The following is a 24,887-nucleotide window of genomic DNA, read 5'->3' as shown; positions in this document are numbered from 1 at the left end:
TTGATTCCTAACATTTATTTTAAGCCTTTCTCATTTGGAAATTTATTTATTTATATTTATACTTTTCTTCTCAATCCCCACATACACCCCCCCCCACCCACACATTTGGTAGGTGGGAGCATGGCATTAACACTTCGTATTTGTTTTAATGACGTTTGCCTGCTGGGGGCTCATGTTACAGTTATTTACAAAGGGCTTAATGCCTCTACAAGCTCATGAACTTGCTGATGGAATTTGTGTTTGGTTCACTTTTCATCTCCTGTAACAACTTATCAGTGTATAATAACATTAGATGCTCAGTAACAGCAAGGATGAATAATGACAGTATCCTGGATGGCATGGACTGTGATTCTGTCCTATGGTTGGACCATCGTTGTGTTATTTGGAGATGTGGGGCTGCCCAGGATGCTTGGTGGCCTGGCCAGGATGTCAGGGCTGCCGGACAGCTTTTGCACCTGGAGTCTGAGAAACCCACCCATTGCTGGACCCCTTGGCCTAGGGCCCCCTGCTTCTTTCAGACTCTCTTCCTTAAATGTTCAGAAAGAAATTCCTTACGCAGCCCCCTACCTTATACCCCAGGGCAGAGCTCTTAGGGTTATTCAGTCTGTCCTTAGATCCCTTGTCCAGCCTGAGAGTTTGGGGAGTAGCGCTGCGTTACGTTGGCTCACCCTGGGGCATCTGGCGAGCATTGCTCTGCAGCGTATTCTCCCTTCAGAGAGGACCGTGGAGGAGCCTCTGCCCACCGTTTTGTTGCCCAGAGAGGTTGTAAGAATGGCAGCAAAACCGCTGGGCTTGGATGTCTCTTCAGTCTAATCAATAAGTTCAGTGTTTTGGACAAGGTGCATCACAGAACATCCTCGGGGATTTGGCAAGAGGCAGGAAAGCACTGGGGAAAGCACTTGAGAAGGATGGACGTTTAAAGTGTAGGTGGCAAGACACCTGACGAGCACGAGGGATTTTCTGTGGTTAAAAAATAGGAGCACACACCTCCCTTCACCCACACTTCCTAACGTTGGTCACTGACAGGGCTGTATCTCGCGCTCCAGCCACCCCAAAGATGGAGCTCCTCTGAAATCTGGGTGCCTTTCCTAAGTTTTTAAAATAGTAGCACAATGCTGCTGGGATGGTACAGCTGTATTTTCACTGTCGTCTCTAACTTGTAATAGTGCTTGGTAATTACATGGTGTTCTCCATCTGCAGCTGTAAACACGTTATAAAAGTTAACTCTTTAATTCTCCCAGCATCTCTGCAGAGAGCGGGAGAGGTTGTACCTTTGCGGTTTGGCTGTACGTTTGGTCAGGGTTACATCTCATTGAGGCCATTCTTTCCTGTATGTGGTAGAGCTGAGTAGGTCAGATCTTTGCTGCAGATGAGAAACCCGATGTCTCCACAGAAGCAAGAGTGCGAAGGATGAGCCTCCTGACTCTAGCAGACAAATGTGTGGCCAGGTGTTACTATTATCATTACAGGTTAGATTGCTAGAAACATCCCCAAAACACTGTGTGTTAAAAGATCTAGAATTTTGTTTCTGACATACGTTATCTGCTCTTGACATTTAAAAGGAGAAATCCATCACTGCTCCTTTGGCAGTAATTTTTACGGCTTTTATTACTTTTAAAAAGTCATTTCTTCCTACATCTGTTTTTTTCTCCTTTTACATCCAGAAGAATGGAATACCAAATAACTTTGAAATTTATACTAGTGAATTTCAAAAGCCAGACTAGACTTTCAAGAGACTTACGGAACAGAACTAATAATTGTTGTACAGTTTTAAACTTCTTTAGCCATTGCTTTAATACATTGCTTTGGTTAACCAATGTGATTTCAATTTATTATGCAAACATAACCATTATTCCGTTAAAAATATGTTAGAAAGATTGCATACTTTGTTTCCACAGTACAACAAATGGTGTTAAACCTTCCATTTTTGTTATTTGATTTGCTTATTTTGTCTTTAATGACAGTCCATTTAAAGTAAAAGTCTTTAAAGTAGCCGCATAACATGATAACATGTCTTCACTGGTAATTTAATACTTGGATATAATGAGTTCATCGGAGCGATTTCCTTAAAAACAGCAAGGTGCCTGAATACCAAAGCTGAGATGTTTTAAATCACAGAATTATAGTAATTATACAAAGCCTGAGATTTTCATCAGACAGAAAAGGCTTCCACGGCTAAACATACACTTTAAACTCAGCACTGATAACCGTGTATTGTGCTAAATTATAGGAGAGAGAAAATCCTCAGGCCAAGGGAAATATTGGAGAGAATGTTATGTGTTGAATTTTAAAGGAAAATTGGGAAATAAACTATTTTGATAGCATAGTGATATATGTAAGAGGCACATCACCAGGGAAATAGGAGAGGAACTCGAAAGTGTGGCCATAGGACATGGCAGGTGACTACTTAGACCATCAGTGAGCCTTACTGTTTATGGTATTTTCAGTGTAGGGAGGATGCCAGAAGGATCATCTCTCCCTACTCCCAGGGGTCCTGAAGTTGCTAATTGACTGGAGTCCTTCCAGTCAGTAAAGGGGACAGCCCACCAGTAAATGAGGTGAGAATCTGGATTTCTAGGTCGGGTGAAGACTGTAAAAAGTAATTTAGGGAATTCCCTGGTGGTCCAGTGGTAAGGACTCTGTGCTGTCACTTCCGAGGCCTGGGTTCAACCCCTGGTCAGCGAACTAAGATCCCACAAGCCGCAAGGCACAGCCAAAAAAAAAACCCAACAAACAAAAAACCTTAAAAAAAAAAGGTAATTTAGTTTTCATGGGGATTTTTTTAATGTTGAATTTTTATAAAATGGCCAGGACACAGTACCCTCAGGGAGGTTGTTTCAGAGAAGTGATATAAAAAGATGCATCTAGGAAAGTTTTATTAAAATCTCCCTACAACAAGAAACCTTACTTGATCCATTTATCATTCTTTTTTTCGGCTCAGATGGGCAGGGGAGCTGAGGAAAGGGGATTAAGGAAGGGAGGGCACTGAGGAAGGAGTGCCGGGTGGAGGAGGGAGGGGCTTACCGGGGGAAGGGGACAGCGGGTGAGAGCCAGGTGGCTCCTCATTTGTTTGGGGGGGCGGTGGAGTTGGATGAAAGGCCCTGTGGTCTGGCTGGGTGTTTCTGATGAGCCGCCAGGACACGAAATTGCTCCCAGAGGTTGAGCAGAGGCGTCCTGGGTTTGAGTCCTGACAAAGCAGTATTTCTGGTCTACTTCTCCCAGCTCCATCCCTTTCTGTGGTAAACTCATCATCCCCTGTCCTGGAAGAACTGTCCGGATGCATTCTGAGTGTTATCATTCGCACTTAGCATTTGCATATTTGGGCCTCCAGGTGCTTCTTCACTTCCTCATCAGAAAGTATGAGGACCACCCTGAGCCAGCTTGCAGGCCTACCCTGGTTGGGTGGCCTCAGGAGCCTGGGATGCTCACTGTCTGCATCCTCGGGTGCTGGGAAGACCCTGTTCTGCAATTTCATTGTCATTCAAGTTTTGCTTTTTCCTTTTAACCATGAAAATAATATGTGCCATTGTGGACAATTTGCAAGATAGAGAAAATTACAGAGACGCAGAAAAATCACCATTAATCCTTCCACCCAGAGAGAATTCACATTTTGCCATGTTTTCTTCCAATCTTCTTTCCGCATCCTTTGTTCTTTGTGTACGCTACTCTGCAGATGCATATTTGCATTCTGATTTAGAAACACTGAACAATATTTAATCACCTGTTGTAAGCATTTTCCGTAAACTCCATTGAATATTGATTATTGATTGCCGTGGTGAACACAAGGGGGTTATTGTCCTAAGTGTTATTGTCATTGGTCTCCTCAGGTTCCCTCTGGAAGGCTATGATGGGAATGAGCGTGACAACTTGGACGGTTCCCCTGGCTCGTTGCCTCTGCCTGGAAGTTCATCCTTTAGAAGTCAGGAACCTGCTGCCCTTGGTGGTGGACTCCCAGGAACAAGACGCTGTGTAGACCGAAATGGATGAGAGCAGCTCGGGGACCCCCGGACGTGTGCTCCCTGTGGTCTAGTCCAGGGACGCCCCTCGCGGGCCGGGTGGTCTGGGATGAACGCCGTGGCTGCTGGACGCGTGGCTGATCCCTGAGCGAGGATGGTGCGCCGGGGGCTGCTCACCTGGGTCTCCCGGGTTGTGGTCTTGCTTGTGCTCCTCTGCTGCGTCGTCTCTGTCCTCTACATGCTGGCCTGCACGCCAAGGGGCGACGAGGAGCAGCTGGGGCTGCCCCGGGCCAACGGCCCCACGGGGAAGGACGGGTACCAGGCGGCAATGCAGGAGTGGGAAGAACGTCACCGCGACTACATCAGCAGCCTCCAGAGGCAGATCACACAGCTCCAGGAGGAGCTGCGGGAGAGGAGCGAGCAGCTCAGGACCGCGCAGCGTCTGACGGGGGACCCCGCGGGCCCCCCCGGGAGGGCCCAGGCCGACCTGCTGGCCTTCCTGCGCTCCCAGGTGGACAGGGCGGAGGTGCACACCGGCGTCAAGCAGGCCACCGAGTATGCCGCTGTGCCCTTTGACAGCTTCACCCTGCACAAAGTGTACCAGCTGGAGACGGGCCTGACCCGCCACCCCGAGGAGAAGCCCGTGCGCAAGGACAAGCGGGATGAGCTGGTGGAGGTCATCCAGCTGGCCGTGGAGGCCCTGAACAGCCCGGCCGAGAGCAGCCCCGACCAGCGTCCTTACACGGCCTCGGACTTCATCGAAGGTTGGCCCGCTTGCGAAGGGGGTGGAAGGTGGTCGGAGGGGCACCCGGGTCTGGGCCCAGGCAGAGCCCGGCTGCAGAGGCTGGCGGTGGCTTTGGGGATGACGCATAGGCAGCTCTGAATGAGCGACTGAAGGCAAGGCTTGGCTTTTTGTATTTTTCAGAAATATCTGCTTCCACTCACTTCCTCGTGGAAACTGCAGTCACTGAGTGGACAGGTTCATTGTTTCTTGGCAGAAGGTGGAACTTCCTGCTCTCAATAAAAAAGAAAGAAAACAAAATATAAACATGAAATATTGAAACCCAAATAGAGTGTGATGGGCAGTTTTCGTTTTATGCCTTCTCCCAGGCACGTCTAGAGACCGGGCCCTGTCATCAGGCCCCGGCCAGGACAGTAGTCGCGAACATGTACTTGTAGCACTTAGGTCCGCCCAGCTCTGTTCTGGGAGCTTTACACTGGCAGTGACCCCTTTTGCGGGGTGAGGGAATGGAGGCTCAGATTAATTAAGTAAATCACCTAAGGGGGCTCTGTTAGCAAGTGACAGGGCTGGGATTTGAACCCAGAAGTCTGATTCCAGCGTCCACGTCCTTAACCACTAGGTCATATTCTAGAGGTGGGCAGAGCACCTGGAAGCTAGGAGAGTGAATGCCTCACCTTTCTTCATGGGCACAGAACAACCTAGTATTAATTGTGTTTGTGTCAATTTTAGAAAAAAGCAGCCTCGTCTTGGAGTTTCTTGGAAGACTCTTCTTACCAATTTTTCCGTTGTTACTGATTCAAAAATCAACTAATAATTTGGAAGAGGAACTGCCTTCGAGGGCATCCAGCTCTTCCTCCTGTTTCCGGAAAGGAGATACTTCCCAGACACATGGCTTGTGCACCTTACCCTGCTCCCTACTTTAGTTCTGTAACGACCGTCTCATCAACCTGTAGGAAGACAAACCCTCTTTAGTCATACCAGAAACCCTCCCTCTGCTATTTATGCCTGTTCTCTCTGGATGCTTTCCTGTCTTATGGTTTTTTCCCCTTTACATGTGAACTGTAAATTAATGCAATTTTGGTATATTATCATTTTTCATATACCTAGACTAGGCAAAGAAATCTTTTGCAAGATCAAGCTTTTGGTCTGTTGACTGAAAAAAAAAAAAGTACAATGTGAGAGTAGTGAGTTAAATTTTATTTGGGGACAAAATGAGGACGATAGCCCGGGACAGCATCTCAGACAGCTCTGAGGAACTGATCCGAAGAGGTGGGGTGGGCGTCAGCGTATGTGTGACTTTGGTGAAGGGGGTCCGTGCAGTGAAGCACACGTTCTGGCAGAAGGTGGCTGCCATTCACGAGGAGCAGATGTCACCATTCATGATTTTAGTGCTTTTCTAGATAAGAGAAGATGCAAGAATTGGGCTCATAAAATCTCCTGAAAACCTCTATCTGAAGGCCTGTTCTGCCAGGGTTTCCCAGAGCACAGAGGGCCTCGTTCCTGATCTCCACCCTGAACTCCTTTCAGGGTGAGTTGAAGGTCAGCGGCTGCCGTGGCTATTGACCTCATCCTTGTAGAGGCGGATGGCAAGTGACAGGTTTTCGTTCACTGATGTCAGGATTTTACTCATTTATATGAGGTATTAAAAGTGCCTACTGCACTGGGGATCTAGCAAGTATAAACACAAGGTAAGCACTCAGTAAGCGTTTATAGTATCGTGAGGGTGTAGCATCCCATTTTATAGTGCTTTAGGGTTTATGAAACATTTCCACAACTATTACTTGCCTAGCTGACCCCCAGGGAAAATCATTAAACATCCTTAAAAAGGAAACCCTGGTTGTGGAGTACGCTGCCAGAGCTGCCCTCGCGCAAAGCACTTTCAAAAGGACTTGATTACAAATCAGTGATTTTTAATCTGCTTTCATGTCTGAAATCCCCGTCCGCTTTTCTGTGTACAGGATCTAAAGTGCAAGGCCTGTGGTTCTCGGTGACTCGGGCCTCTTGTCCCTGAGCTGAGGTGCTCTGTGGTACGTCTGACTTTCTGTCCGAAACCCTCTTGTCATGCTGCCCCGTGGGGCTTAACACAGCCTGTGTGTGAAGGCAGATCAGTCCACACACACCTTCCAAGTTTGGGGAAAGTCTTGTCAGCTATGTTCATATGATGAGTAAATAGACGCAAACACTTTAAATATGTTTCTATGTATTTGATTGTCATACACAGTTGATCTCACTTTTTCATTCTTATCACAAAAGATGGTGGAGGGGATCTTTTATATTCCCAGGAATTGAGGCATCATGAAAGACTTCACTAGTCAGGGAGCTGCAGGAAGGCAGAGTTAAATTCAGCAAAAGGAGTAACTGTCAAACAGTGATGTTTTGGAGCAAAGTGGGATTCCCGTCACTGCAAGGATTCTGTCATCAGCTGGATGGCCAGGAGGTGATAATTCATGACTCTAGCATCAGAGACGTGGTTGGACTGAATTACATTTGAAGACCTTTGCAGTCCTGGCTCACGGTTCTTTGACATACACCTAGTTGAGGAGAACGAAAGGAACGGAGAGGGTCTGATTTGAAATCTGTTTTATAACGCGTGAGAACAAGCAATGGGACCCTGTAAGGATGAAGTGTATCTTTAACATAACGTATTTGGGTTTTTAAACATAACCTTGGAGAGACCATTTTGTGTTTGGGTGTCAGTAGTCTAAACGTTGGGGCAGTTGAGTGGAAGTCCATGGGCAAACCTGGGTTCCACACCCTCAGAGAGCTCTACACGAGGGCCACGGATTCACTGAACCCTGAACTAGTGTGATAAGGATGGGGGTTCTTTGTGTTTAAACGAATAATAATAAAACCCTGTGGGATGCTTCTGGATGATAACAGTTGAGTAGACTTAAAGCCAACCGTGGGGCAGGAGGCGTGATGACACAGCAGAGGCTGTGTGACTCTGACCCAGACCCCTCACCTCCTGGTGGCTGGGGAGAAGTTGACTTTCATGTCCCCCAAGGCCCACCCGGCCCAGCTTTCTGCAAAATACAAAGCACCACTTTGGCTTTCTTCTTGGCTTTGCCGAGGAACCGTCCCTGAGGGGTGTCCTGCCCCCCTCTGCTGGGTGACAGGATATGCCCCACCCCTTGGGATTCTGCTCTGTGGAAGAAGGGATTCAGACAGATGATCTGTAAGGTCTGCTCTGACCATGGTCACTTCCTACAGTTCTGTGAAGCCTGCGGAGGGCGAATGCCTATTGATGACCATCTAATTTATTATCCATGTTGATTGAATTACTATCTATCTCTGAAACATAGAGGGAACAACATTTGCCCCAGCTTCCCTTCACCAGATGTTTCACTGGCACTGATTCTTGCATTGGATTCTCACATAATAACATGAATATTTTGTACAACCGTCTGGGAAAAGAAGATAAAGTAGAAAAGCATGATCAGATCCTGTGCTTTCGGAAGCCTAACTGTTTATCTCCTCAAGTGAACAGAAAAGCTCTTTGTGTTTGTGGTTCATGACTCCTGTGTGGGATACACAGGCTCCTGTTTAAGTCTGAGTGGCACAATTTGGGGCTTTGATGGTACATTTAAATAGAGCTCCGGGGCCTACATTCGACGTCATTTCATAAAAGTTTAGCCTCCCGAATTATTCCCCTTTTACAACCCAAACCCCCAACACCGTGAGTCCTGTGTGAGGTGCTGTGTCTGCTGTCTCCATGGGGAGGTTCTGTACCGGCCTGGGCAGCTCCCCTCCAGCTTTTGCAGGGTTAGTGGTGGCAAGAGTGTCTCAGATGCCAAAAGACTTGATTTTACGGTGAGATGGAGTCAAACCACCAGCCACAAGAAACTGAAGGTTTTGAAGGCACCCTGAGACGCGTCTTAAAACAAGGGGATACGGGAATAGCTCTAAAGCCTTAGTGACCGTCGCCTGCCCAGTAAGCTCCCACCTCCTGGGCTCCACAGCCAAGACCGCGTGCTTCCTGGGTGGCTGAGGCACCGGGTGAGGGCCCGGAGATTTTTATGTCCATTGTTGGTGCCTCTGCATAACCTCCAAGGATGCCCGGTGACCATGTTGCTGAGTGCAGCCCCAGGGCCAGGTGCTTGGAGACCCGGGTGCTCGGGACCGTGCTCAGCGTGCATGTCAGGGAGATGCTCCTTTGTGACTTGGGGAGGAAAGGTAAGGCAGGCGTTCAGGTGCATTGCCGGGCATTTGGGGGCGCCTGGGGATCTTGGTGCAGAAATAAGGGAGAACGGGTATTCCGCGCAGTGGACGGGGTGTGGAGGGAAGAGAGCAGGTGGTGCAGGGAGGTTGCTGTGGGCAGGACATAGGGCTTCAGGTCCTGAGCGGGGCCTCAGTTCTCAGCCAGCATCTCCAGGGAGGCGAAGGCCGTAGAACCCAGGACAGCCCTTCCCACCCGCCCTCTCGTCACGTGCACGGAAGGACCATGCGTGTTTACTGTCCAGTTCCCACCGGGCCTGCGTGGTGTTAGTTTCCTCTGTCACCGCAGCCCGTTCCGTCTGTCTGCTTCCTCCCTGAGGTCTCCTCGTGTGTTTGCTGATGCTTTACGTTCCTAAATAGGGAGAAATGCTTTTTATTCTGAAATCAGAGATAAGAGGCTTAAATGCCAATAAACGTTTTGAGGCTACACTGTAGAGGGATTCTTCCTGGGGGGATGGTGAGGAGGGTAGCGGCCTTGCCCTTCTGCGGGGGCGGGACCCTAGCCCCCCTTCTGGGGAGTGGCTGAGCCTCCTGCCAGGGGAGGTGCTCTGCTGTCTCAGAATATTTTGAAATTCTCAGTAAGTTGTGAACAAGGGGCCCTACCTTTCCATTTTGCTCTGGTCCCTGCAAACTGGGCAGCCAGTCCTACCGCCGAATAGAGAGGCCAGGAGGGAGGGTGAGGCAGGGAGACGGAACTAGGACACTGTGCAGCCTGACACCATCGCTGAGGCCAGCTCTGTGGACCCGCGGCAGACCGGGACAGGCGCGACCTTGGTTTGACACCCATCCTGTGCGTGTGGAGTACTTTCTAGCAAGACTGCAGAAACCGGCAAGTCTTAACTTTGTTTTACGATAACCTTGTTGTTAGAATTTTTTATTGGACTCATTTGAAGCACTTTCGTTCCCAGGGGATTTTTCTTAAATTGAGGTGTCACTGTTCTTCCTGCCTCACGTTTCCTACTAGGGATGTGCTGTAAGAGGGAGCTGGGGATGCTGTGGGAACGTCCAGGACGGAGGAACGTGGCTGCGTTAGCGGGAGTGCTGAGCAGAGGCGCGATGGGCGGAGGCCTGGACCCGGGCCTCGGGCTCCGTGGGAGGTGCGGCGGGGAGACGGCAGGCAAGGGGTGCAGCCCAGCAGGCCCAGTCTGTCAGCCACGTTGGGGAGGAGCTGGTGTTTGCGGAAAGGAGCCATAGTTTTTTAGCCAGACCCCGAGTTTGTCCTGTGCGGGGTCGTGGATGAGGCCCGGTGCCCAGGCTTAATCGACGTGCGTGGACGGGACACCTGCTCTGCGGGCAGAACGTCCCCAGTGGCCTGAGGGGCGGGGGAAGGAGGATGAAGCCAGGTCTCTGGCCTGAAGGACCCGGTTCCCCACATGGGGAGACAAAGCTCTCAGTGACTGAGGTTCAGTGGCGGAAAGTGGCCGTTGGTCCGAGTGTCAGAATCGGTGCCTGAAGGCCCCTGGGGCTTGGGAGAGACCTCAGAGCAGGTGGGACCTGAGCCAGCCTCGAAGGGGAGATGGGGTTACGGGGAGGGGCGAGCGAGAGGGGAACAGATGGCAGCAGAGGGCGGGGGCCAGAAAGCCGACTGACCGGGGAATAGGACCGGGGTGGGGTTAGGGGGAGATCAGCCCAGCCAGCAGGCGGGACCCAAGAGTCACTGGGGATATTGGACACGAGGACCCTGAGGCCTGGGCCAAGGGCTTTAGCTCACAGGGTCGCCTGGATCTGTAGTCAGACGGTCCCTCATTTGGGGGGCGGTGGGTAGTGAGCTCAGCTCCTGAGTCCCACTCAGCTCACCGCCGCCTCCTCACACTTGCTGTGGTTCTCAGGTGCTCAAGCAGCGGTGGCATCTTGGGGGTCCCGTGGTCGGAGATGGGGACCCCGTGGTTTATCGTAGCTGGTCTTGTGTCTGCGCACCAGGCCCTGTCCTGACATCTCACCAGCACTGGTTCATCTCATCCCCTCTTCCACCAGCACCCTGGATTCATTTTACCTCCGTTTTGTCAGTGTGAGTCTGGAACTCGGAGGTTAAGTAACAGCCTCCAGGCCACTCAGGTGGCAAGTGATGGGCTCAGATGCCAGACCTTCAGATCGTAGCTCCTGGCCATGCCACCTCGGACCTCCGAGGGTCTCTGACCTATCCACACGCTTCTCTGGTCCCGGATAGTATGGGGGAAACCTAAAAGCACGTCCAAGGGGTGCAGACGGTTGGGAGAGGCCCCACCCGGGTGAGCTGTATAAATGTTCTTGGGAAGAAGGTTTTAAAGGAAGAGAAGGAAATTCATGAGCTCCTGGGGGAGACGGGCAGACAGCGGCACGGGAGGGGCCGCATCATTCAATTAAGGGGAGGGGGTCATGCGGGGCTGGGCGCCTTCAGCATGAAATGCTTTACTTGAACTGATCGGGGTGCGTTTCTTCTGAGACTCCTACAGCAGTGTGGAAGAGGGGTGGGAGCTGACGAGTCAGGAGAGAAGATGGAGTGCAGAAGAGCCAGTCGGGAGCTGTCAGGGAGCCGGGTGGCGGGCGTGTCCCGTGCTTAAGGGAAGAGACGGGGTTTACGGTCCTGTTTTCTTCTCCAACATACGCACTTTATGTGAGTTCTGGATTGGATGAAAGCCCACGGTGCCGGCAGTCCTGGGGGCCCCTGCCCGCCTTCTGATCCCAGCTTGCCTGCCAGCTCTGTTCCCGCTGCTTCTCCTGCCCTTCCCCCCCTCGCCCAGTGCCCAGCTCTCCTGCCTGCCCTGACCCTCCTCCTCCCCGTGCGCCATCCTCTGCACCCAAGGCCCTGCCCCCTGTAAGCCTTTCTGCAGTCTTCAGGTTCTTCCAGCCAGAAGTTCCCTGTCATCTTCCCGAGGCCGTGCGATGAGCTCGCGGACCCTTTTCCCTCTGTCACCCTTGGTTTATCAGACTCAGCTCGTCTTCCTCACCACATCCGGCAGCAGCGATGGGTGCACAGTGCTTTCCCTGTTCAGTGGCTGCAAGCCCTCACAGTGGTGTTTCCCATTCGGGAGCCTAGCCTGGCCAGAGTCTGACTCCCTCGAGGTCCCCCCCGACCCCGCTGGCCCTGGGGTCTCGGCTTCCTGCTCCCCGTGCCGGGTGAGCAGCATGGGCCTGGGGCACCAGACCCGCGGCCCATTCAGCTCCTGTCTCTGAGTACACCCTGCCCGGTCCGTGTGTATAAGAGAGATGGCTCGAACCTTGTGGAAGAAAGTTTACAGAAAACCCAAGATACCCAGTTCTCACCTCCGCTCTTCAATTTCCATTGTAAATTAGCTGTTTGTGGGAGGATATTTTCCATCAAAACAATACCATAAAGAGTACTTGGGTTCCTGGGACCCATCACAAATCAGATTTAAACTCTAAACTCAAGAACATAAATGCCAGAGGTTGGGGATGAGTGGAGAGGACGTCTTTAGAAAGTTATCTTCATTTTCTGCCCTGGGTGTTACTAGTGCATTCTCAACAGAGTACCTAACACCAAAACCACTTTTAAGAAATGCTGTATTTTGCAGTCATTTTGGAATTACAGGAGAGTTGCAGGAACAGCGCAGGGTTCCCGCCTGCCTCTCCCCGGCTTCCCTGCGGCCAGTATTCTGCACGTGTGCAGGCAGCAGCCCTGGGAGGCAGCGCTGGTACGGCACTGTCTCCTCGGTTGTGCCTCAGCTTTGCTTCGTTTTTGTGTTTCTCCTGCCTGGTGTTCTCGGGACTGCTTAGCTGCGTGGTTTGGTGTCTGTCATTCATTTGGGGAGATTCTGAGCCAGTATTTCAGCCAGTCCTTCTTTGCCCCGTGCCTTTTGTCTCATTCTGGACTCCACCTGTGTGAATGTCTCACAGCTAGTGGATGTTCTGTTTCTTTTTTGTTTTCACTTTTTTTTCTCTTTGTGTTTGGTAACTTCCATTGACCCACCTCAAGTTAACTGATTCTTCCTCAGCAGAGAGACTACCCATCAAGGCGTTCTTTATGCCTATTACTGCGCTTTTAATTTCTAGCATTTCCATTTATTTCTGATCATTTCCATCTCTCTGCTGAAGTTGCCCATCTGATCGCATGTGTTGTCCACTTTTTCCACCTTTAACATATTAATCATCGCTATTTTAAATTCCCTATCAGATGACTCCAGCATCTGTGTCATCTCTGAGTCCGGTTCTGATGATTGCTTTGTGTCTTGGATTTTTTTCTTGTCTTTTCCAAACCTCATAACTTTTGTTGACTCTGGTGCAGCTAGTAGAGACTGAGATAAATAGTGTTTATGCCTGGAAATGGCGCACTTTTCCCTTTCCTGTGCCGTGTGTATGCATGCACGGGAGCAGGAGTGGGCGGGGCTTGAGGTTTGTGGTTGCTATGGTTACCCTCAGTGCATCCCAGGCTCCAAATTCCTCGGTCATACCTTGTGTTAGGGTGGAGGTGGTTCTGCCTGAGGGCTGTCCGTCCAGCCCTGTGACCCCTTGGGGAAGGTCTCCTTGTGCTCCTGTCCTGTCCCCTCCCAGCATTTCTGCTGTCACTTACTATTCAAGCTTGTTCGCTTACTGCAGGGCAGTGGGGAGTGGAGCTGTCTCTGATGTTCTGATTAAATCTCAGTCCTACCAGGTCTTTGGTTCTTGGGGTGTCTCCTGTCCCACCCCAGGAATAAGACTTTTTATTCCTCCCTCCCCAGCTGCAGGGAACTTTCACCAGTTCCTGAGGGTGAGAATGTTTGTTGCGCTTTCCCCAACAATAGGTTTTGGTTCCAGAGAGGGGGACAGGAGGAAAGGGCCCCCCGACATGGCTGCTGACCCCCGCCCTCGGGCCTGCACCTCGTGGACACTTCTAAGGCTCTGATTTTCTGTGAGTACCCGAGGAGGCTTCTGGAGGAAGAGCCGCGGGGGTACAGACCTATCCATTCTCTGGAGCCCCAGGACGTCCCTGTGCCGCCAGCCTGTGCTCAGCCTTCTTTCTTCCGCCCCATGTCCTCCGCCCCTCTGGGCCAGCGCTCCCTGCTCTCCCCTCCCTGCAGGCTCCTGTCTCTCCTCAGATTTGGGACCAGCCGTTTGTTCTGTGGCCTCAGCTCTCCGCGAAGTTCAGAAAAGTCCTGCATTTGAAGGGAGTCTGGCTCTTTTTCATTGTGAGCAATGTGTCTTTAAACTCATCATACCCTGGAGTGGAAGCAGAAGTGTGAAACCACTTTTTAAAATAATAATTTAAGATCTATTGATTACTTCATCTGCTTCCATTTCTCTATGAATCAGTAACCTCTTCTCACAATCTGTTGATGGTTTCACCCATCATGCTCAAGCCAACAGCATTGATCTCGCTGATGAGCGGGAAGTTTGGGACATCCCACACCTGGGTCCTCTGAGCGGAAACCTTGAATGCCGTGGTCTCTCCTCTGTGGCCATGAATCAGAGAAATGGCAGGTTGCTTAAGCCAATCTGGTACCATATGTCTATTCTTTGAGTTTTAATGTTTCAGTGTTGGCCACTTGGATTTCTTCTATCAAATGTCACACGATCATAAAAAGTAACAGTATTGTGACAATCGATCACTTCCAAGCACACTTCCCCAAACTGGCGTGTGGAGCCATCCCTGCCTTCTGCGTTGTCAGAACTTGGGGTTACTGTTTTCCATCCCTTTCTGCCTTTCACCTTGGTCTGCCTGGGATCCCTGTCACCCTCCTGCTGGTGTTGATGCGGGTCCTGTGTTAGCTGGGTGGGGGGAGTTAAGGGGAAATGGGGGAAAGGTGCTGTCCTGTTCCCACATCAAACATTCGCCTTCTTCCTGCATTCCACCCTCTCCCACACGTCCCTGCAGGCCTGGGGACACTTTGGTGGCTGAAGCTGGCACCTGCCGCCCCACCTCTTTGTCACTCTACACAGACCGTTGTTTAGGAAATAAAGCCAAGACTTGGAAGCGCTGGGAAGCTGTGCTCTCCCCTCTGTGTCCTGTCCTGCTGCTTCCTCTGGGGCTCTGTCCCTGGCTGTCACCTGGCTCCTTCCTTCCTTCCCTGCAGCCAGTGCCCCTTGTCCCCGGTCTTGTGGGGGAGGGAGGGATGGTCCCCTGTCCCATCCGATGTCTGTCGTGCTGACTTGGGGAGCCGTAACTGGGACTGGACCTCACGGCCATGGACTCGGGCTGGTTCACAGCACTGGGTGCATCTCCGCAGGCGCGTGGTGGATCAGGGCCCTGTGGCTGGCCCGAGGACGTCGCCACCACAGATCCTAGTGTTCCTGTGCCTTCGGAGCGATTTACACGTGCACTCTTGAACGCAGCCCACCTGTGGATAGGGGATCCCCCCCCATTTCCTTTGCCCTGTAAATGTTTCTGTCAGCAGCAGCCAGCGCTTCCTGCACTACAAGTCAGACCCCATCCGACTCACCCAGGGAAAGGGAGCATATGGGTGACAGTGATGAGATTCTCTTTTATATTTTGCTTAGAGTTGTAAGTGGTCACCAGGGTCGGTGAACCGTCTCTCCTCTCTCTCCATCTGTTCCCACCCAGGCTGCTGATCAGAAGTCGGCATCCGCAGGGAGATGAGCTGGCAGGGCCGCTGAGCCTTTGCCCGATGACTTTATTCTCATTGTAGGACTCACAGGAGCTGAGGTGGGGGAAGAGAAAACACCAAGGGGCGTGGCTCCATCTTGGAAGCGCTGGCCTGCGTCCTGCCCGGCTCTCCTTCTGCCCTCAGCCCCCCGTCTTTGCTGTGGACGTAGATGAAGAGAAGGAATAGACTTTTCTATCCTTGGAGGTTCCATTGGTTTATCAGTTGGTCTGGAAAACACGATTTTGTGAGGTTTCGTCACGTGCAGGTTCTTGTAGGGAGGATGCTGAAGGTAGAGGACAGAGCCGAGAGGAAATGAAGTTCCAGGAGGAAGTGATTATGTTCGGCGTGACCTGAAGCGTCATAGCTTCTTAAATGCAGGAATAGATGGGTAACGGGAGAGTTATGCTTTGAGGTTTTGAAAGACTTGGGTGTTCAGTCTGTTCATCCATTGGCCGTGCCCTCTGTGCCGGCATCGTCCATGCTAGGGGTGGACACAGTCACACGCCAGGTCCCTGCCCCTCACAGGCGATGACGGCAGAGTCACACCTTAAACCAGTGGTACAAGGGGGAGAGATTGGCCGTAGGTGGCGGGGTCAGAAAGGGCATCACGGAAAAGACTTTTGAAAGACGATTCGAGTTGTCTCAGGTCAAGGGCATGTGCTCTGGGGCGGGGGAGTGCTCCAGGCAGGGGGAGTGACATGGGCAGAACCCGGAGGCGTGTGAAAGCTTGGGGCAGTCGAGGACCTGCAGGCAGCCAGAGGATGCTGGAGTACTAAGTAGGAGGATGTTGGTCTGGGTGGGAGGAGGTGTGGCCAGATGACGACCCTGAAGGATTAGGACCAACATCATCAAGGGTTTATATGCATTTTAGAGTTTCTAGTTTAGCCTACAGGCCATAGGCACTGTTGACCATTTTTAATAGTGGTTAGATTGGCTTTCCAGCTGGGTCACTATGACAGCAGGGTAGAGGGGATATTGGAGTGGGCTGGGAGTCACGGCAGGTTTGGGAAATAATTTGGCAGTTCCTCAACATGGGAAATGTAGAGTTACTGCATGACCCAGCAGTTCTACTCCTAAGTATGAACCCAAGAGAGAGGAGAGCATACATTCACACAAAAACGTGTTCAGGATAGCCAGATGGTGGAAACAACCCAGATGTCCACCTGTGGATGGACTGATAAACAAAATGTGACTTATCCATACAAAAGTATTTGCCGTAGAAAGAAATGAAGTACTGATACACGCTACAGCACAGATGTCCCTTGAAAACATGATGCTGAGTGAAGAATTCAAATACAAAAGACCACATATTGTATAATTCGCTTACATGAAATGTCCAGAACCACCTAATGGGTAGAGACAGGAAGTAGATTTTTGGTGGCCTAGGACTCCAGGTAGGTGGGTGGGTGGGTAGGTGGGGATGAGCAGTGACCACTAATAGGTACGGGTTTCCTTTCAGGGAGATGAAATGCTCTAAAATGAGATTGAGGTAGTGGTCACACAACTCTGTGACTATAGTAAAAACAGGGACTTGTGTGGTTGAAGTGGCGAATGGTTTGGTAGGTGAATTATATCTCAATAAAGCTACTTATAAATAAATAAAAATAAATATGACATAACCTCTGTCCTTAAAAGAACGTGAAGGCTGGGAGACTAATGACAAGGCATTATAAACAGTTAGGTGGTGAAGGCTCCTGTACCGAGGCTGCAGCCGTGGGACAGGAAGGCGGGGCAGGGGGTGGGGGTGGGGGGGTTGTGGAGCTGAGTATGTTGGGAGGTGGTAACTCCTTGGGTCCAACCATAGAATCCTGGGCTCTTCCATAGGCATTTCTCCAGAGTGTGTAATGAACAAGCTACCAGGAGCATATGTACTTACATCATGGCTTTTTCAAAAGGGAATTTAAGGCAGCAGTGGTACTTATTGATGTCAAACCTCTTTCCCCCGTATGTAAGTGCTAAATCATGTCCTTCTTATATGAGACTATTATGGGCAGACACTGGGCGGGGAAGTAGAACAGAGGCTGAAAAAGGAAGACCCACATCTTATTTTTACTATAAGTTTAATTCAACAGACAGAAATACAAAAAATCTCTGTTTACGTGTTTCTGGCCATAGTCAACTGACTGCCTTAAAAACGAATTTCCAGTTTGGGAATCATCGTCCAAACACGCTGTCATTAGTCTGAGGCCAAACATTCAAGCATAAGAACCAAGAGCGTGTGTGCCATCGCTGGTCAGTGGCCATCAGCAGAGGCCTGGGAGCTGGGCTGCCGGGTGGACCCGCTGTGAGACCAAACCACAGCTGGGCCTCCAGCTGGTGTTGAAGGGGACAAAAGCCTTTAGGGCAGAACCTGGTCCAACTGGGGTGTCAGGCCCGATGCAGGCAAGGTTTGGCACCAGTTGGCATGGAGGCCCAAGCAGGGCAGGAGGTGCAGAGTTCAAGGGGCTCAACAGGGATAAAGGCCTGGGGTTCAGCTGGACACAGGGAACAGGCAGGAGATGCGATCTGAGTCAGGTCAGGAGCAGTGAGCTCGGCACCCTGGGACAGTTATTTATTCAACAAACACTTACTGAATGTCTACTGCGTGTCAGGCAGAGCCCAGGGGTATGTTGGCTGATCTCAGGGTGAGGACTGTGTGCTTCTCTAAAAGGAGCCTTCACAGTTCTCACGTAGATAATATTATGTTACTAAAATCCTCTAAATTTCTGGACATTTTCTTAGGGATTCTCACTAGTTACCAATGTTCCTAAAAGGCTGTAGTTTAAACATGTTATTATTTTCAAGTTCATGGCTGAACCTCAAATTATGAATATGTTGATGGTCAGTAAGTAGAGTTTATTAATAGTACGGAGTATACTTTGGCCTTCTCTACATGTTTAATGAAATCATTAATCTCAGTAACCTCTAGCCACAAACTAAATTGCACTGGAATTCATGAAAAATAGCAGACTGTGTGGCCTCACATCAAGTGTGTGGATATAAAAGTATGTCTTAGTACCCTTCAGTTATGTACCAGATTTATTCAGAATCAGTCATGTCCTTTGCAGATTATTGGATAACAGAGAGGCACACATCAAATGCTAAGGGTGAAATCTAAACAGACCCTGCTTTATTTGGCTAAAGGTACAATGAGCCTGATATAAGTTCTTGCTTAAACTTAAGTCCAGACAAATATTATGAAAGATAAATGTGCTAAAGATATGTACAGATCACAGAAGAAGAGACACGGGTGCCTGAAATACACATTAAAAAGTGAAAAACAGTTAAAAATGAAAACAAAAGTTGAATATTAAATTGCCATAATTAAAAAAATGGCAATACATGGCATTGGTGACGGTGAGGTGAGATGAACATTTATAGCTGGTAATGTGAATATCTGTGGGTACAACCATTCTGTAAGGCGGTTTGTATCAAGAGCCTCTAAAACGTGCACACCTTTTCCCAGTATTTTCATTTCTGAAAACTTATTCTTGGTGAATATTTATATCAAGAATGTACGCCATAGAAATGGTTATAATAGTGAAAAAATAGAAACAACTCAGATGCCTGACGGTAGGAGACTGGTAAAATCATGTATCTTTAAAGTGGGATGTTGTATAGCAACTAAAAATCATTTATTCAGTAACTATTAAGTAAAATGGGGCAAAGCCTATGTCATGAGCAAAACTGTAATTTTAGCTGTGAAAGTGATGATAAAGTTTACACCTAACTATGTAAAGAAAAAAGATTAAGAGGATGAAAATGCTATATCAAAGCATTTATGGATTTATTCGCAAGTGGTGGAACTATAGGTGATTCTTTATTTCCAGATATTCTATTTTGACACTCTGTTGCTCTTATATTTTGCAAAAGGATATAGCAGTGCTTGAACGATGTTGACATGATTAAAAAAGAAAGTAGCGTTTGATCTCCTCAAAGTGACAAAATCTGGTGGTTGAAACAGACAGAGAATCCAAGGTGGTGGTGGTAGTGCATTTCTGTCCTGCTTCTGGAGGCTCAAGAAGAGAAAAACACATTGTAGGTCGCTTCTCAGTCTTGACCAATCGTTACCCTAAATACCAAGCCTGGAGAAGACAGCCAGCCCGCAGAAGTGAGGGTCGTTCTTAGAAAGGCAATGGCCAGCCTCTTGGAAGAGGCTTGAGCACAGCTTCTTCGTGCCCTGAGTTCCGTGTCCATCCTCATTATGATGGATCGCAGGTGTCCAGGCTGGAGGGAAGGATTCGGCAGAGAGCCATATGTTCACCCTCGTCACCAGCTCTGCAGGACGGTGGCCCTGGGTCCTGTGGCCCCTGGACAGCAGTTTGGTGGAGCCTGTGCTCCCGACATCCCCGCGGCTCTGGGGCTCTCCGTCCGAGTCCCTGTCCCCATGACGTCTTACTCTGTTATCTAACTTTCTTTTTTTTTTTCCGTATCAGACAAAATAGACTTTATTTTGTTGTTGTTGTTGTTATTCTGTATACATAGCTGTTTTTTTTAAAAAAAAAACCTTTTATTTTATATTGGAGTGTAGTTGATTAAAAATGTTGTGTTAGTTTCACATGTGCAACAAAGTGATTCAATTATACATATACATGTACAGTATCTATTCCTTTTCAAATTCTAACTTTCTTCAAAGCCCTCCCAGGACTCCTGTGAGAGGAACAGGAGTTTCAAATGTCAAGAAGGAGAACAAAACACCTCTTCTTCCTCCTCTTGGAAAAAGACCTCACTGTCAATGGTGCCTTTTTTTTAAGCCTGTCTCTCCCCTTTCCCTTCTTTTCCAAAAATATGTCTTGCAGTCAGTCGGTTTGTGAAAGACAGCGTGAGCTGCGGCAGCCTCGCATATGTGGCTTTCCATCTGTAGCTTGGTGTGTATGATGTGCCATATATTTAGCTGCCTAAATTGGGACTGTTCCCTGTGCTGTTTCAAGAGTAGCTGGAAAGTCAGATGGGAGAGCAGGGCTACTGATGGGATTGGCTGCTGAATGCTGTTGGCTCTTACCTGCGAATCCAGAAGTTAGAGACATTTCGGGACATCAAGAGAGCAGTTGGCCCATGAAGGCAGCTGGCCCAGGCGGTAACTAGTCCGTGGAGGCAATTGGTCATTTTCTGAGCTTGGCGCAGAATTTCGCGTCTGTGCCGTTCAAGTCGTGGACAGAGGCTTTGGGTAGAAAATGTGTGTAAGTGAATCATCACAGCTGAGAGATAACAGCTCTTCTTGGCCTCCCAAATGAAAGGTTCCTAGCAAAAACATGGAAGGAGAGGGGTTTTGTTTGTTTGTTTTAAATTTGAAAGTAGAGATACTCAACTCTTTAATTGGGGTAGAGAAAGATGTCTTTGTCAAGGGAGCCAGCGGAAACCCAAGCTGGGGCATTTGGTGCTGACCCCATGCACTTCTCTTTCATAGCATTTGTGTCCTGTGATTGCTAAGTTTTCCCACTAGCCTGAGATGACGGACCATTTCTCATACCACTTTCTAGCCCTAACACAAAGTGGGGTGCCTGGTACATAGACGCTGACAGGTGTTGGTTGAATGAGTAAATTAATTCACAGGAGCACAGGTAGAGGGATTAGCCTGCCCAGGAAGAAGGAGGACACTTCCTTTGAACTGGAGGAGGGGGTGGCCCTGCAGTGTGATGAGTAAACTTTTGCTCATTTGATTTTTTTCCTCTGAGAGAGAGACTAGCAATTTAAGGTCTAAACACATAAAAATAACCACTGTACTTACTATTCAATAAATGTTTGACAGTGATGATTTCATATGCACTTTTATTCTTCCATATCTCTATGTATTTGAGTGTTTAAAGTAGAAAGCTAATTTAATGTGTGTTTGGCATTTCTATTTTAGTAACCATCCTGGTTCTTGCCCTTGGTCCATCTTCCTTCTCTTCCAAGGATGCCTTACCCCGCTGCGATTCACAGCAGTCTCTTTGCTGTTAACCTGTCTTAGGTGACCTGGCATTCTCTTGTTCATCTCCATACTGCACCAGTAGGAGATGCATCTTCTGCCCTTCAAAGGGGGGCCAGTGTGGGCCAGTGTCATAACTGCATATAACTAATTTTTTACAATCTTGGTCTATGTAAAATGCAAACCTTCTCATTCTGCTGTGACTCATGGGCAGGTAAAAGGGTTCTGTGCCCAATTCCAATGTGTGTGTGGGGTTTTTCCCATACATCCAGCAAGGAATTCTCCGACACCAGCTGGGCATCATAGAATTCAACTCAGTTCTGATACTTTCTACCTGGAGAGCGCATCGGATCCCACAGGTTGGGGGCTCAGTCCCACAAGCCTGCCCCCTTCCGCAACTTCAGACGCCAGTCGAAACCCAGGTTACCACCTGTGCTTCTGACTGGCCAGCTATAGATTGGAGGTTCCAATGCCCCCACTGGGTTCAATTAATTTCCTAGAGTAGCTCACAGAACTCAGAGAAACATTTTACTTACTAGATGACTGGTTTATGATAAAAGGATATGATAAAGGATACAGATGAACATAGAGATTGGAGAGAGATGTAGGGCAGGATATGTGGGAAGGGGCAGAGTTTCCATGGCCTCTCTGGGTGCCACCTAGCATCTGTAGCTGTTCGCCAGCCTGGATGCTCTCTGAACCCCTATACGTTTGGAATTTTTATGGAGGCTTCATCACACAGACATGATCGATTATTAACTCCATTTCCAGCCTTCCTCACTTCTCAAGAGAATGCGGAGGTGGAGCTGAAAATTCCATGCTTCTAATCATGACTCTGTCCTTCCGGTGACCAGGCCCCATCCAGAAGCCCACCCAGAGTCACCTCATCAAAACAAAAAACACTCTTGTCACCCAGAAAATTCCAAGGGTTTGAGGAACTCTGTGCCAGGAACCAGGGCAGAGACCAATATATATTTTCCATGATCTCACAGTGGGAAACATGTACTGATATTAGACTATCCCATCCCTCTGCTGTCTTCTTTCATAAGTATGGCTTTGGAGTCGAGATGCCTGGATTTAAATCTCAGCTTAAGGGACTTCCCTAGTGGCGCAGTGGTTAAGAATCCGCCTGCCAGTGCAGGCGACGCGGATTCGAGCCCTGGTCCGGGAAGATCCCACATGCTGTGGAGCAACTAAGCCTGTGTGCCACAACTACTGAGGCTGCGCTCTAGAGCCCGTGAGCCACAACTACTGACCCTGTGTGCCACAACTACTGAAGCCCACGCGCCTATAGCCCGTGCTCCACAACAAGAGAAGCCACCGCAATGAGAAGCCCACGCATCGCAACGAAGAGTAGCCCCCGCTCGCTACAACTAGAGAAAAGCCTGCATGTAGCAACGAAGACCCAACGCAGCCAAAAATAACTAAATTAACTAATTTTTAAAAAACTGTTAAAAATCTCAGCTGAGCCATCTAACTAATTGTATCTGTAGACGTACAGACAGAAACCGCTCCCGTTTCTCTTATCTGCACAGTGGGCATTACTAATACCTCATGAGATTGTTGCAAGGAATATATGGGTGAATACACATAATGCTTTTATAGTGGCCCCTGGCACAGTAAATGTTAATTATTATTACTGCTTTTGCTATTTGTTGGTAGGCCTGGGGGAAGCATTTTTATAGCCCCAGAAATTTCTTAGACTCCTTCCCTGGTTCCTCATACCCTCCTGAATTATAGTTGATTTTCTCTAACACGCCATTGAGATAGTGGTGAGTTCATTTCCCTTTCCTAACTCATCTCCAAAATATCATTCAGAGCTTCCCTGGTGGCGCAGTGGTTGAGAATCTGCCTGCTAATGCAGGGGACACGGATTCGAGCCCTGGTCTGGGAAGATCCCACATGGCACGGAGCAGCTAAGCCCGTGAGCCACAACTACTGAGCCTGCGCATCTGGAGGCTGTGCTCCGCAACAAGAGAGGCCACGACAGTGAGAGGCCCGTGCACCGTGATGAAGAGGGGCCCCCACTCGCCACAACTAGAGAAAGCCCTTGCACAGAAACGAAGACCCAACACAGTCAAAAATACATAAATTAATTAATTAAAGTACCCTTAATTAAAAAAAATCATTTAATGCAAGCAAAATTAAAAGTTTTCCAGTGAAGAGGTTTTGAAAAGTTCTCTTCACAAAGTTAGAGTTCTCATCTAACCCGGTGTTAATATTATGGTTATCAGTGGTCATCTTTAAATGTCAGTAGTATCCTAATCATAGTTTTGTGCATCAGAATCTATTGAAGTAAGAGGGTGTCTCTTGGGAAAGGTGTAATATGGAGAATTGTGGATATCGGATGATTATCAATACATTGATCTCAGCACATCCTGGAATGTGAGTTTGCGTTCTTTGTCATTTCTCTCTTTGGGCAGCTGTGTTCCATTCTCAAACCCCAAGCCTCCTGTTGCTGGAGAGCCCAGTGATTTCGTGACCCCTGCAGGATCTTCTGGATGAGAATCCTCTTAGGAGATGGTGGCAGAGGAGGGGTCTCGCGGTTGGCACGTGAAAAGGCACTTCTGTGCTGAGAGCTACTGTCAGCAGCGGGCGTGGACCACGCCCTGAAGCTGCAGGCAGATTTGTTAGTGCTGTGGCTTCTTGCCTGTTGGAGTCCATGAGTAGCTGAGTCTTTCAAAGCCTGACCATTTTTCTTGTCTGGAATTTCACCCATTAGTCTTACTGACTTTCCATTCACCGTGTTCATTGCGATTAGATGCTCCTTTCTGTGGCCCCAGACTCACGTGTTCCGCCTGTTGAACTCAGTGCAGGTTCGGCCATGGCGGCCCCTCCTCCACGGGGGGCTGTGTCCAGACCTCTCTGTCATGAGACTGGGCGGCCAGTGCTCTTGGGATCTGGGACCAGTGGGACCAAGCCAGAGCAGAAATAAAATAAATTCATTCTTTTATTTCAGTACCCCACAGCTACCGTGGGGAGGTGGAATGGTCATAACTTTGGGGTGTCGGTTGGAATAAAATTGTTTGTCTTTCTAAAGCAGTACTGTGTTTTAAGATACAGTTTATTTCATAGTGCTTTTCAAGTATTGACCTGATAGATGAGTCTCTGGGGCAGATGATGGGTAAATGTTAAAGCACAGCCTTTGGAAATAAAATCCAAGCTCTTCAGAGTTGTCAGCCTGAGGGAAAAAAATGAGGTAATAACTTCAGAAAGGAAGCATCATATAGAAGTGTGAGTTGGCACCTGAATATAGGTTAACTTTCTTCCCCAGAAATAATGGTGAAAGGATTTCTCTTTACCCTGGCTTCCTGACGCAGCGTGGTAAATCCTGAGACGTTCGCACAGGCGTTAAACAGCAGACAGCCTTTCCGCTCCCGTTCATCCCGCGGCATCACTGGGCGTCTGCTGTGTGCCAGGCGCCATCCCAGGCACTGGGGGCCCAGAAGGGGAAACCCAGACACGGAGCCTGGCTCGTGGAGTTTACGTTCTAGCTGGTGAAGAGAGTCAACGTAAACCTAAAGGAGCAAATTATGCGGCAAGAGTAGAGACAGGCCCCTCTATCGGGG

The 24,887-nt window shown here is 49.0% G+C and overlaps 1 protein-coding gene across 2 annotated transcripts in view; it reads left to right on the top strand.

Moving 5' to 3' along the window:
* The window catches only part of CSGALNACT1 (chondroitin sulfate N-acetylgalactosaminyltransferase 1), a 322,489-nt gene that overhangs the window by 233,878 nt on the left and 63,724 nt on the right, over window positions 1–24,887 (top strand). For both annotated transcript variants that reach the window (XM_060001577.1, XM_060001576.1), the window contains exon 3: window positions 3,828–4,720. In XM_060001577.1, the coding sequence (XP_059857560.1) occupies window positions 4,111–4,720 (610 nt within the window). In that variant the 5' untranslated portion in view covers window positions 3,828–4,110. The remainder of the gene's footprint in view (window positions 1–3,827; window positions 4,721–24,887) is intronic.

Source organism: Delphinus delphis, chromosome 21 (assembly GCF_949987515.2).
Source record: "Delphinus delphis chromosome 21, mDelDel1.2, whole genome shotgun sequence".
NCBI classification, from domain to species: Eukaryota; Metazoa; Chordata; class Mammalia; order Artiodactyla; family Delphinidae; genus Delphinus; species Delphinus delphis.
Note: the sequence above shows the minus strand (reverse complement) of the source record. Positions and strands in the feature narration are given on the sequence as shown.